General features: G+C 40.9%; 3 protein-coding genes across 3 annotated transcripts in view; all 3 read right to left on the bottom strand.

Annotated features, from left to right (window-relative positions):
- gapdh (glyceraldehyde-3-phosphate dehydrogenase) overlaps window positions 1-3,394 on the bottom strand; it is a 5,151-nt gene extending 1,757 nt beyond the window's left edge. The window contains exons 1-6 of the mRNA XM_035672673.1: window positions 3,280-3,394; window positions 2,757-2,802; window positions 1,153-1,252; window positions 652-758; window positions 442-532; window positions 213-328 (exon numbers count right to left, since the gene is read on the bottom strand). Coding sequence (XP_035528566.1) covers window positions 213-328; window positions 442-532; window positions 652-758; window positions 1,153-1,252; window positions 2,757-2,779 — 437 coding nt within the window. The 5' untranslated portion in view covers window positions 2,780-2,802; window positions 3,280-3,394. The remainder of the gene's footprint in view (window positions 1-212; window positions 329-441; window positions 533-651; window positions 759-1,152; window positions 1,253-2,756; window positions 2,803-3,279) is intronic.
- Window positions 3,395-7,863: 4,469 nt separating this feature from the next.
- On the bottom strand, window positions 7,864-9,651 carry wu:fj39g12 (uncharacterized protein LOC563937 homolog). Its single transcript, XM_035672715.1, has 3 exons — window positions 9,563-9,651; window positions 8,558-8,708; window positions 7,864-8,338 (listed from the first exon to the last, which is right to left on the bottom strand). Exons 2-3 carry the CDS (start codon window positions 8,654-8,656, stop codon window positions 8,042-8,044), a joined length of 396 nt encoding a protein of 131 aa, XP_035528608.1. The 5' UTR covers window positions 8,657-8,708; window positions 9,563-9,651; the 3' UTR covers window positions 7,864-8,041.
- Window positions 9,652-11,377: 1,726 nt separating this feature from the next.
- The window catches only part of ncapd2 (non-SMC condensin I complex, subunit D2), an 18,903-nt gene continuing 16,441 nt past the window's right edge, over window positions 11,378-13,839 (bottom strand). The window contains 6 exon segments of the mRNA XM_035672723.1: window positions 11,378-11,619; window positions 12,234-12,353; window positions 12,439-12,607; window positions 12,692-12,875; window positions 13,416-13,496; window positions 13,665-13,759. Coding sequence (XP_035528616.1) covers window positions 11,537-11,619; window positions 12,234-12,353; window positions 12,439-12,607; window positions 12,692-12,875; window positions 13,416-13,496; window positions 13,665-13,759 — 732 coding nt within the window. The 3' untranslated portion in view covers window positions 11,378-11,536.

Raw genomic sequence — 13,839 nt, 5'->3', positions numbered from 1 at the left:
AAAAAAAAAAAAAAAAAGGCACAGTCTCAAAAGTTTTTGTATGGCTAATGAAAGTTCAACCAGAATTTTTTTTCCATCTGAGGCAGACGTGCAATGAGTAAAACACTCACAGTAATAATGTTGCAAAGATTTTAATTTTGGAATCAAATTTTCAATGAAAGAGCAAATTTCAATTTGAGAACACTTAAATACAAACATTTTCTGATTCTTACCTGACAACTGGGAGGGACTTGTCGTACTTCTCATGGTTGACACCCATGACGAACATGGGAGCGTCAGCGCTGGGTGCAGAGATGACGACTCTCTTGGCACCTCCCTTCAAGTGAGCCTGCAATGTGTTTTCAAATAACATTTAATCTACGTTGTCTTTGGGCAGTTGAACATCATGTCATAAATGTTTTACATTATCATTTTGTTAAGAGTTTGGGATTGAGTACGTACAGAGGCCTTCTCGATGGTGGTGAACACACCAGTGGACTCAACCACGTACTGGGCACCAGCCTCACCCCATTTGATGTTGGCGGGGTCTCTCCTAAAAAGCAGAGAAAAGAAAAGTTAAACACTTACTCCGTTCTTCCTTTTGCTAGAGTGTGTGAAATTTTAATTAAACTGAGTATCTTTCTACATTGGAAGCCTGTTAAGTAAACTCACTCGTGGAAAACACTGATTTTATGTCCATCGATGACCAGCTTGTCACCCTCAACCTTGACCTCACCCTTGAAGCGGCCGTGGGTGGAGTCATACTTGAACATGTAGACCTAAAGAGGAAATTTAAAGAAAGAAATTCTGACTGCAAACAAAAGCAGCAAGCAATTTACATATAAATATGAAAAGCAGATCTGATGACAAAAGCCTTTATTACGTATTTAATTCAGCCAGTGCGCATAGAGATACAGATACATTTGCCAAATGAATGCACTGTCATGAAAATTACATGAACAAATATTTTACTTCTTTTAAATTAATTATGTTCCTGATGGATTCTGATCTTCGCAGACTTCCAAATTACTTTCTAAGCTCCTAAAAAGAATTGAAAAAGCTACCAGCCTTCACCCTACATTTACTTAAATTTACAAAACATGGGGCTGACTGCTGGAGTGGATTTAAAAATCCTAATCCTGATGCCTCATATTTCAAGCAATCTTCACTTACCATGTACTCCAGGTCGATGAAAGGGTCATTGATGGCCACAATCTCCACCTTCTTGGAGGTGAAAGCAGCACGGGTCACCAGGCGACCGATGCGGCCAAATCTGAAAAGTGAATATTGTTTCTTAGTCTGGCCTCTAGATGGGGGTATGAGACCATATAAATCTGAGTGGAGTCACTGGATGGTAGGACAAAGTCATGTCTCAGAATCTCAGTGGAATTAAGGAAATGGGCTCCTGATGCTTTTGTATTTATTATATGAAAGTCATGAATATGAAAAATTGGGGTTTTGAGACTCATTTCAACCCAAACATGGCCTACATTGTGTTATTGTTATAGCTTTTTCCTCCTCACTTTGTCTGGGATACATAACTCAAGCCTGGAGAGAGCTGAAAGCACAGCTGAAGGAAGGGCAGGGTTCAGGAGGAGGGGCCGAGGGAGGTGTGTTGCTCTCACACTCTCCTCTCTGGGGGCTAAAGTCGAAATTAACCTCTAATGTGGTAATCCTGGTGACGGTAGTACACTGTTTGATCAAGCAGCTGAGTTACTTTTTAACCGCGGGTCCAAAATCCTGGCACAAATAGACTGTCCTCAGTCACTGGGGGAGGAGGAAGAGGGGCGGAAAGATAAAGAACAGATCCATGAAACCGATAGGGAGACTTTAACGTCACATTGTGTGTGTTCAATAACATTTAAGTTACGCAGGTCCTCTTATAGTTGCTTCAGACAGCAGAACAACCATGTCGAAAGCCACTGCCCACATTGTTGTTATCTGCTGAGGGGCAAAGTTCAAAGCGGGGTGGCTGTCCACACTTGGTGTGTGTGCGCACGCATCCGTGCATGTACTCCATTACCAAACTTTTTTTTTTTTTTTTTCCTCTCAGCTGCTGTATAGTGCCACAATAATTTAATCACAGAGAGACTGCAGATAACCTGTGCTCAGATCACAAGGTTGAGACCATCAACACTTTGGACTCTCTCAGTGAGATAGGGGACAGCCTGAGACCGTTTTTATTGATTTATTTATTGTTTCTTTTGAAGTGTCTTACAGTGTAAAAGCACAAAAATGTCATTAGCTTAATTGTTTAACAGTCTTTAGTACCAACAAACTAAAGACTGTTTATTTAGCACTCACTGGTATCCAAGACTTCACTCCATCATATCCTACAAGACAGTCTGAACATCTTCCTTTATGTTCCAGTAATGTGGTTAAATGATTACATATCATATATTCATCTTTGTGCAACTTCTTTTTTGTAGCCCTTGGTGCAGTACCCTGCCTACTTGACTGATTAGAGAAGTCTTTGCTTTTATTTATTTTTAAATTCATGTATATCTGAGCAACAAGAGAAACAAATACACTTTAGGAAGCACAGATGGTGCATTTTGACAACTGACCCAAGGCAGCCATTACAGTAAATTACTCGAATGCTCCCTGTGTGCACAGATGAGAGGGATGTGGCTTTGTGAGTTGGGGGTGCAGAGAGGACACAGGCTGGCCTAATAAGTGACTGTTGAAGTTGAGTGTGTGTTGCTTATTTAGTGGTGCCAATTAATGGGATTTGGTTGCTGTGAAATGGATGTGAATGGATGAAAATGAGCACTTACCCATTGATACCAACTTTAACCATTTTGCCTGGGTTGTTCTAGTCCTCTGGAAGGTGAAATGAGAGAAGAGGAGGAACAATGCATCATGTTAAATACTCATAAACCAACCATTTATGATGCCATATATTAGCTTTCACTTGATGACAGACAGTACTCAGGACTCTGCTTTGAGATAAGCAAAGAGTTTAAACAAAAATGCAAAGTATTCCACTGATAAGCGGCCTGTGACCTGAGTACATTTCAATGCAAATCTGCAAACCAGAACTTTCCCCTTCAAGGGTACAGCGTACTGAATATACACACTGAAAAGTATGATTTACATCCTCATAAGTAGCAAGAAGTGCATTTAAAACAAGAGTTAAAATTAAACAAAGTTAATTTCTATGAACTATATGACCAGTTATACTTTAAAATTAGCTGCAATCAAGCCCATGCAGATTGTCCCCAGGTGATCTAAATCAAGTCATGCAGCCTGACCCTGAACCTCTCTGAGTGAAATCATTTAATTATTGAAGGTATTTACCGTTTGTGAGAAGCCTCAGTCTGTCTTGCGACTCCGGGTGTGAGTGGGGAAGAGCAAAGTTTAGCTGTGTGTTTTTATGATTAACCAGAGTTGAAAACCACGCCCCCCCTCATAGGTCACTGCTCCTTGCCCCGCCCCCCCTGAATGTCAAGGTCATCAGCCTGCAAAGAGACATGTGAAGCTGGCTTCTGCAACTTAATGTGAGTTATTTATCATAGAAGTTTCTCTCATATTGTTACATTTCTGCTGCAAATTATAGGCCTCAAACTCTGAAATATGATGTTTAGATTTACATTGTTTCAGCAGACATTCCAGTCTCTTCAAGCCCGTTTCCACCTCCCACGCCTTTAAGTGGTCTAGATATAGATACTTGGATATTAAAGTCCTCAGATAGTGGACTGAAAAGAGAGAGGGGTCCCTCACTGACCTTCTCATACAGACACACAGAGACACAGAGGGAGCAACCCGAGGGATCAAATCTCTGTCTTACTAACTGTGACATTTAATGTTCAAAGACCACGACCCTTCACTTTCAGACGCTCTGTAGCTATGGACAGGCTTGGGTAGTAACAGATTATATGTGACTGAGTTACATAATCTGAGAGTAAACTGCTGTTTGCAAGGTTGAACCACCATGTTTCTACAGTAGCCAAGAACAGACAAACCAAACACTGGCTCTAGATAGGCCTGTTTCACAAAAAAGTTTTTCTTTAAAAAATACACTGAGTAGAGGTAGAGGTTGTATTTTTGTGACTCAATCTTGGTTTTCATTTTCTTTTTCAAAGTTACATTGTTCTGGCAGTTACATTACTTTAATGTTGTGTAACTTGGATTAGGTTACTGGTTACAGGTTTTCACAGGTAGTTAGTAATTGTATCAGATTCCATTTTTAAACTAATCCTTCCATTAATGGACAGCTACCCTTTCTTCTCTCTCGCCTCTCCATCTCCTCAGCATAAATCAAAAGTTGAGTCTCAGTTACTTAACATGAACACATGATCATTACGCATGTGCAGAGGAGACCATTCACTCAGCCGAGTTGTTGCTTACTCAGGTTATTTAGAAATTAATAACTATCTGAATGCTAAAAAAAAACCCCACATCATTGAAAGACAGCATTCTTTGTCGGAATAAAAGTGCTGCACTCGGCAATGTGCCATGCTGCTGTCTTCACTTTTATTAATTATACACTGAATATAACAAGACCTGGACATGTCAGTTTTCTGAGTGTATTTTGACTCTTTTGTCTGGCAGCAGTGTTTGTATTTGAAAAGAAATTACTCCAGAAGATGTTATGAAATGTTTAATCAGAATAATGACTGTGCCAGTTTAAACCAGAAGGCCTTTTAAGTTAATTCCTGCTGGAAATATCCCCCCAGTTGCATACTGGGCCTCACCAGCAGACAGTCCTGACAGTGAATTGAAACCTTACCCATGGCATGGCATCTTGTCACCATGAACGTACAATACATTACATATCCAACTTGACCAAAGATGACATTCAGTAGTTTTTATTTTCCACCTCAGCAGATTCACACAGTGAAACACATTTTGCAGCAGGCTAGCAGACATCTAGCTTAGCACCAAAACCGGACACTGCTGGTGTGTTTTATGGCTGCAGTCCAGTGGTCCGGGCATAGCTGAACTACCACAACCCCGAGTGCATGCCAGTCTTGGCCTCTGCTTTGCAGCTTAAGGTCAAAGAGGGGAAGTAAAGGTCAGGCTAAGATTAGATGCTGGCTGGCTAGTCAACACTTGGTCCATGTTGTACTCTCAGTACTGTAAATGCTGTCTCATACAGATCACATGTTCTTTCTATATTACAATGGCCAAACTCTACCCACTGTAGGTAGGGAGATGAGGGGCCATGAAATAAAATATGTGGGGGGATTATTATTTTAGATCAGTGGTAGAGTCACTGTAAGATTACAAGAAACCGTGTATTTATAATACCACTTTAAAATTATAGCAGACTCAAATGCAAATTAGTGTTATTAATCAGAATATAAGTTAAATTCTAGTTTACTTTATCAGAAACAACACAATGTATGGACTACAGTTTGGTGAGCTGTGCACAGTTTAGTGTGCATGTAAAAAGGGCCGTTTTATACAACTTGTGTCCTGTAGTTAATAAGTCCAGTGCGAAGTCCAGAGTGCAGCTCTCTGTGGTGAGGAACAACACACACGATGGAGTGAGACTGCCATCTTGTGTTGCAATGTAAATCTTCAATCTTCCACCTAAATCCAACAACCAGAATTAATGAGCAATATACGGACTATATATGGTACAATGGATATTGTGTAAAGTATTTACTCCTCTACTGATGATCTGAGTCAGAATTGATCACTTCATAATCTACCAGTAGACGTGCTGAACATATCTCAACTTAAAGACCTGACTACAATGTCTGCTATAAATTTATAATACCAATCCTCAACTCTCTTTCTTTTCTCTAATCTTTCTTTATCAAGTTTATATTTTAAAAACTCCACAGCTGTTTACTGCTGTTTACTACCAATTGGAGGTCCAGACCCCCACTAGGGGTCGCCAGAGCTTCACAGGTGGTCACAGGGCCTTCTTGATTTTAAGGGGTGAAAAGAAAACTATAATATTAATAACTTGGTAAGGACCTGAACAAAAGCTATATTCACAGATGCGTCCCTCTCTGCTAAACAGCCTCATCCTGAATTAAAAAAGTATGAAGTTAAAACAACCAAAGAGCTAATATAACAGTAAAAAAACCAAACAGACACAATTGTATAAAAAGTTCCTAAAAATAGCAGGAAAACTTTCTATCTGCTCAAATTGCCTCGTTTTACACAAACTTCCTGCAGTTATAATGTTCACTATTTGAGTTAATTGTAATTTATCATTTGTTCTGCACTGTTACTGTTCTGTACTGAATATAACATGAAATATCAGTTATACATGTCAGTCAGTGGTCGTCAGGTTAGGAACCACTGTGTTAAAATGCAGTAGTAAGAGGGACTGTTGCCTGAATTAGGCTTTTCTCTGCAGCTGTGTGTGTCTGTCTGAATTAGACACCTACTCGTTGGGTCTGTGTAAAAGTGTTCAATTTGAATATCAACTGCATGACAACTGTTGTCAGGTAAAGACTGCGAGTGAGTTACACCAAGAACAAACCGACAGTTAATCTGACCGACAGTTAATCTGAGAAAGTCAGGTACATTTCAGACCTGTCTGGAGCTTTCAGTCATATCCAATGATCTTCATCTGCTGCCAAGTTGTCATGGAATTGTAGATTCACTTTTTTTTTGATCACCTAGCACTGATTAAGATCGTGTGATATGATCAAAAGCTCCAGAACAGTTATTAAAACCTCCACGTTTCTACAGTAGCCCAGAATGGACAAACCAAACACTGGACTCGATAGGCCTGTTTGTGGTTTTTCATGCGTTTTGTGGCCACTGTAGTTTAGTTACAATCTGCAAATACTCTGCTAGATTCCACTAAATTGCTGGAGCTTTAAAGTCTTAATGATGAATAAATAATACCATAAAGATGTTGGTTTTTACTTGATTGTTACTTATTTAGTCATTCATATTTCATGTTGTAGGGATATCCTTTTTCAGGGGATTTGAAGCGCTTATAAACATTTTTATTTTGTTCAACTACAATTCTGTGACCACTGCAGCAAACTTTGTCTGCTGAAGATTATGTGATGTAATCAAAAGCACCAGAACTACTAAATGTACCTTGAGGTAAGAGTGTCAAAAAGTCTTGATCTGAACCTCTGCATATTCCCTCCACGTTTAAAGGAAATGTTTTTAAACTGGGCACATTGCTGGTACAAAGACTGCCAAATGTAAAATTGCATCATATATATATATATATACACACACATTTTAAAAATAATTATTGGGTGGAACATTATGAGATTATCTGACATGTATTTGCACGCTTCAGTATTTTTGCCCTAGCAACTTGGCTGTAATGCCAGAATGAAATCAGTTTTTGGACTTAGCCGAGGGTCTTCATACATTTTCATACCGATTGGCCACCCATACTCCAGAATGATGTGGGAAGAAATGTAACTTCCCTCCAATAGTCGTTGGAATATTTAATAAAGTATCAGGAGTCAAAATAATATCTGTCAGGAGAATTTGAAGCTCCACTTTGAAGGACAAATTGAGATGACGCGTGTCAGTAGAGTCAACAAGGTGGGATTTAAATGAGGGACAGAAGTGGATGTTGAATCTCACAATTACACAGAACACATCAAATGTCAAATCCAATTTATTCATGCAAATCATAAGTAAACATGAAAACAAACAGCAGGAATTACAGGTGCCATCATTTTTGGATATCCACTTCCATTACACCTGATTTTACATAAGACCCCCCCCCGGCCACAAAATGTCTAAACACTTTTACATTTACTGTACGCAGACAAAGCTGGAAACACATAAAGTGCCAATTTACTTTGAAAAAAAAAAACAAGCCCAACAACCAAAGATGATCATTTGATGTAAACATAGCTCACAAAGTTCTAATATTCAGTTTAATACTTACACATGGAATAAACTACACCTGCTCTGTTAAACAGCCACAATAGTGTGAAGCGTCTGATCTATGGTAGAGTGCCTACGCTGGATGAAACCACATTAGCAATGCTGCGAGTTTACACCATACTACATGTAGTCTACACGCATGTAAACATCCTTCACTGCATGTCTCTGCATGTGTGTTTTTCCTTAATATACTCTAAGAAGGATGTCATCAGTCTTTACTTTCTCTCCACTAACAGCCCAATCCGCTCATAGACCCGATCCGATCCAGTTTCAGCCCAAAGCATCCTCGGTTCCATCCCCTCCGTGACCTGTCTGGTTCTGCACGCTTCTGGTTGGCCAGAGCCCCCTTCAGCAGGCGCAGCCAGGGGGTCTCGGCTTGCGTCTGTGTGTCGGCCCATTTGGGGTACTCGGCTGCTTTGACCCCCGAGGAGAAGGTGGACTGCTCCTCCGGTTGGGTGTTCAACAGGTTCTCCAGGTCGTCCAGGGTCAAAAGGTCATTGTATCGTTCCAGAAACTGCTCCATAAACTACAGGAGGGGAAAAAAGATTAAATTTAATTGCCAGGGAGTGTACGCGGGAGAATAATTCAATCAGTGATACATTTCATTACTCTCTCCTTATTCTTTCCTGCTCTCCCTCCCCTCCGTCTCTTGTATCCCTCATCCACTCTGAATCCTCCTCAGTCCACTCTTTTCTTCCTTTCCAAGCCTTCCCCTCGCCTCCCCTCCCCCTCCCTCCCTTCGTACCTGCACAGCATCGGGAGAAGGGTGCAGAGCGCGAGCCTCTGTGATCTCCAGGGGTGTCAGGAGGAGCAGAGTGGCACAAAGGAGCACAGGACACAGCATGGCAGCAGAGATGACGGACAGGAAAAACTGGTGCAGGAGGACTGAAAATACACTGATTGCAAACACCCAAATACAAATGAAATTAAAAATACTTCTATAAACGCTGTAAATATAAAATATTTATGAAAAATCTTTTACAGAAAATTATGTTGTGATCTTGATGACATTAATTAATAGTTCTAATAGTCAAATGTCTTTGTAGGCACTGTTTAACCAATGCTCAGTCTTTGTCTTCAGGATTATAAAACTTATCCATTTTTTAATTTTACGAACATGGACCATGAAGATAAACATGGTTACATACAGATAAGCAATGCAACAAATGTAATACATTTAGTGCGTCTAGCCGAGGCTAATTTGCAGCCCCCGCCCCCCCGGTTAGGCTTTGAAATCTAGATTAAAAAAGCCTGTTCAAACAGCCAGAATCTGGACACATTTATTATAGATTTTAATAATGAAATCAAGTCTTCCTCACTAATTCAAGAGGAAAACTTTGTGTTGCATTAAATAATCCTCAACTTATGTTTCAGTTAGTGGTTCAAAAAGTATTAATTAGGTGCGATCTCTTGCAAAATCGAGAGGATTTCATCATTTTTAAAAGTACAAATAAAAGTAAGAAAAGAAAGACTTTGTGTTAAAGTCTCAATTCAAAAAGTTCTTTTACTATTCTGAGGTTCCTTTCAGGTTTTACTGCAGTATGAACTGTGGAAAAGCATTTTCTACTAAATGTATAGTTTGCTTTAAAAACCCATCTGACTGTATAAAGCTCCATTTGTGGCTGTAATACATTTTAACTTAACTCACTGTGATTCTCTTTGATAAGTAACTATTGCAATTTAAAAAGCTCCAAAATAAACTGTTCCACATGAATATCTAACCATAGAAAGAAAATGCAAGCGTGCTCACCTGTTGTTTTCTCTCAGAGGTCTGGGTGTCTTCTGCTCTCACAGACTCTTCATCTCCCTCCTTCTCAGTCTCTCGGCTACCTCTCACTTGTTGGCACCTGCTGGGAGCATCACTATCTCACTCGGCTGACTCCTCCTACTCCTCGCTTTGTGATGGAATTGAAAAGGATGATTTTCTTCCTCTTGCGTCTGTCCTCTTGGCAGGAGCTGAATGTTGGGGCATCAGCTTGGGATGCTGCAGAGGTTTTGTAGAGCCAGAGTCGACCCCCTCCCCGCCCCAACCCACTGCATCTTCTTCCTCCTCCTCCTCCTCCTCATCTCCTTTTCTTTGTAGTGATGTCATAGCCTTGGAGAGAGTGATCGTCATTGCCAAGGTGACTGTGTGTACTGTGCACTCTGTGAGCCATACTGATACCACTGTGCTGCACAAAGCAAGGTCAGAGGTCAGCTAATGCCTCATCAGAGACCAGTGAGTTATGAAGCGATCAAACTGGAAGGATTCACATTTTATGTCACGACTTCATCTGAATTATGCATTTCCCACGTGGTAACAATGCTCCTCGTGCCTATTCGCCTCCCATCTCTCCCCTTTGTCTCTGTGGTCTTTCCCAGCATGCGCTGACCTCCCCTCTCTGTTGGGTAAGTTACAGTCTGTCAGTGCCATCTGCTCGCTGTACCCCCTGCCGCCAAATTACAACACTGGCAGGAGCTGAACGATCCAACACACCGACCTCAAAGTTCAGCAGCCTCTGATTATTTCAAGTAAATAAACCCCGGCAATTACAAATGTACGTCAGACACCGGGCATGTGATCAATGAATATTTTCTCTAAAGAAATAAGAAAAAAGGATTAAGGCAGCTCCGGTGAGCAAAATGTGTTTTCATACCTAGCACGAACAATCAGAATTCATCTTTGTACACCACTGAAAGTTATAAACAGGGCGATTTACTCATGTTTGCATACTTAACACCCACTGAATACATTTAACTCAGATTTGTCCTCAGATAAAACCTAACTGCTTCTACAAGCCTGTTAGCCTGTTGTTGGCAAGTGTCTTTACATAACATATCAATCACACATACAGAAATGCACCCCTCTCATCTTTTCGGAGAGGACAACGTGTGGGAGAGGGAGTAGGCGAAAAGGAGAGAGATTAGCGATGAGCGGAGGGAGAGGGGGGGTTAAACTACCATGCATGAGATGTTGGTGAAGAGAGGAGAGCTGTAAGAGGAAAAGTAGGCAATGGAGAGTAGGAGGAGGAGGAGGAGGATGGGAGGGAGGCAGAGAGCAGAGGGAGACCTACAAAAGAGATTGATTACAGGAGTACAGAGGCGGCCAACTAGGCAACCGCAAATGTGTCAGACAGAAAAAGAAGGGAAAAAAAAACAAACATTGTAAATAAACAAAATGCCACAATCACCGGTGAGGAATACAGTGAATCTTATAAAGACTGAAATCTGATTTGACAAAACATGCTTTAGGAAAGGAAAAGCAAATGGAGGAAAATGAAGTGGAGATGCATGTGGGGTAGTAACACTGTCTGGGCAAGCTGTGACAACCCATTAAACACCGCTGTCCAAACACATAATACAAGCAGACATTCAAAGCTGCTTGTAATGATGGTATAAATTTACTTGACATAACCCAGCAGACACCCCAACCCCTCACACATCTGTTAGTGAGTTTTCTTCAGTGAGTGACGCAGCTCAAACAGAGACAGACAGCCGTAGACTTCTTATCAAAACCACAACCAGGTTTATTAAAGACAATCTTGATTCTATGTCATCAGATACATCATCGGACTACTTTTGTTTGGTGCTAAAAACCAATATCTCAAAAAAATAAAAAAATATACAAAAAGATTAAAAAGTGAAAATGCATCATTTTAGATAAAACATTAAAAAGGAAACACAGAAAACAGGATAAAAGATTAAAAAGGAAACATAGAAACAAGACAAAAAGACAGAAGACGGATCAGTTTCTGAGGCGAGCTCGTCGGGATGTGCGGGCGATGGGCGTCGTCACTTTAGGGGTCTCACTATCCGCCATGACAGCATCTGATGAAAAAAACAAATGAGGATTAGGAGTTGATCAAGCAAGACAACTTATGGGCTGTTTCCGGGACCAGTCATGAACTCAGAGCTGCCACAGAAACAATGTGCTCAAGATGGTTTTAAGGGTTCAGTCTGAAATATTTCAGTAATCATAACTTAATTAGGAGAATATTAAAAGAAAATCTCACCCTGTATAATGAAACTACATGTTCACTACCTAATCTAACTTTAAGTTGACACTATCTTTGGTAATTTGTAGATTGTTTCCTTCAATCCTTTTCTATAAAATTGATTAGATATATCCCCAGATCTTGGATTAGTGTTGCTGCAATGCACAGCTCGCCTTTAAGAGCAACTGAGGTACAACAATCCTAAATCTTCTTAGACACAGTGTAGTTCAGCTCAGTGCTCCAAACACTCTGAACTTTGTCGTATTGATCTGAAGTACATTACTGACTTAGTGAAGTAATGTCCATACATAATACCACTAGCTGATATAATTCCCTTGTTCTGGCTTCTAAAATGGGAGTTTTCTATTTTCTGACATGTTATGGGCCAAACACTTAATGGAAAAGAACTTTAAGTTGAATGTTTAATAATTAAGTGAATGCACTTACCCTCTTCATCCTCCTCTTCGTCACTGCTGAAGGAGATAATAGGTTTCTTGGACTTGCGAGATTTCTGAGGTGTCACAAAACTGTCATCACCACGGCTAGAAACTGAGGGTTTTGCTTGACCTGTAACAAAAACAGGAAAATGTTTATATGACAAAACAAAAAATGTTTCTGCATCCACATTTGCACAAAGTGAAATCCCACTGACCTCTCTTTGTCCTCGGACGGCCTCTGGCGGGCTGAGGTGTTTGCATGACCGTCTTCTCAGTGGATCCTCCTTGTTTCTGGTTCTCCTCATCCATCTCAGGACTTTCTACATTCTCCAGCCCCCGGGTGTGAACCGCTGTGAGGCGCTTTTCAAACTCATCCACCTGGGCCTGGGGAAACAAGAAGTTGCCATCAGTAAACACAAAGAGAACATCAAAATAAAAACTACTTGGAAAAGGAGATTTATGTAGCACCTTAAACTGGGGTTTGGCCCCACGGCGGAGCTTGGCGGTGATGGAGAGCAGTGGCTGGTAGACTCCGGGCTCAGTTAACTTGTCACTGTAACACTCCCAGCATTCCTGCAGCCTCTTAAAACCACGCTCACACATGGACAGCAGAGACAGAGACATGGCCAAGTCACACCACTGACGCTCGGTCCTGAGGAGAGAAGTAGAATGAGAGTCACAGGGACTAAACCTGATTAGAAAGTGAAATGCATAGAAATGTTTGATCCTCAACGTAAAAGCTCATTGCTCCTGAATATGGCTTTGTGCTGGCATTACGACCAAATCTCATTTTCCAGGAACATCTTCTGCCTAAATTCACTTTGCCATTGTGTAATATAAAACGTCCTTTGAGTATGGATGAAGCATGAGTCAGAGGCAGACTGAAGCCTCGCCAGGCCAATTGTTCTAGACACGCTCCTCTACTATATAGGAAGACAGTTTCCATGACAAAATGAGTGAATAAGGTGTCAGAGTGCAGGCGATAGGTAAACTGAACTGTGAACTCTTTAATTGTCGCTCTCTTCACAAACACCCACTAATTACCCACATGTTCACCCCTTCATCTTGCACAAATGAAATACTGCAGGATAGACTCATGAACGAGCAGGGAAAAGAAAAAAAACAAGAACACATAAAAGACGCAGGTCAGAGGTGTGAAGATGAGAAAAGAAGGAGGTGGAGATGTACTCACTTGGCAGTTCTGAAGCGCTGACAGAGTTTTTCTACCAGAGACTCAGTCTGCCTTTCTTTGGTGATGTAGGAGAATAGCTGTCTGAAAACACACAAATACAGCATCTAAACAAAGCTCTCAAAATAGCAAAGCTGTCAACTTTCTCCTCGAAAGCTTCTTAAGCAAGTCACGATTCGTCCCGGGGCAAATCCTCTGTGGACAAAGGCAGCAAATGGGACTAGACACATACTGAAAAGCCATCCAACTCACTTCATGATGGTATTGAAGTCCTCCGAGGTCATGCCTCTTTCTGGGTCGGACAGGCGACTGATGATGTCTGGGAGCAGGTTGTAGATCGCATTGTCCTGATTAAAACACCAAGAACAGAGTTAGAGTCTTTCCCAATTATCCCGGCTCCATTGAGGTGGGTGTGTGTGTGTGTGTG

Source organism: Morone saxatilis, unplaced genomic scaffold (assembly GCF_004916995.1).
Source record: "Morone saxatilis isolate NCDOM2014 unplaced genomic scaffold, NCSU_SB_2.0 Contig24, whole genome shotgun sequence".
NCBI classification, from domain to species: Eukaryota; Metazoa; Chordata; class Actinopteri; family Moronidae; genus Morone; species Morone saxatilis.
This window is presented reverse-complemented; position numbering and strand designations above follow the sequence as displayed.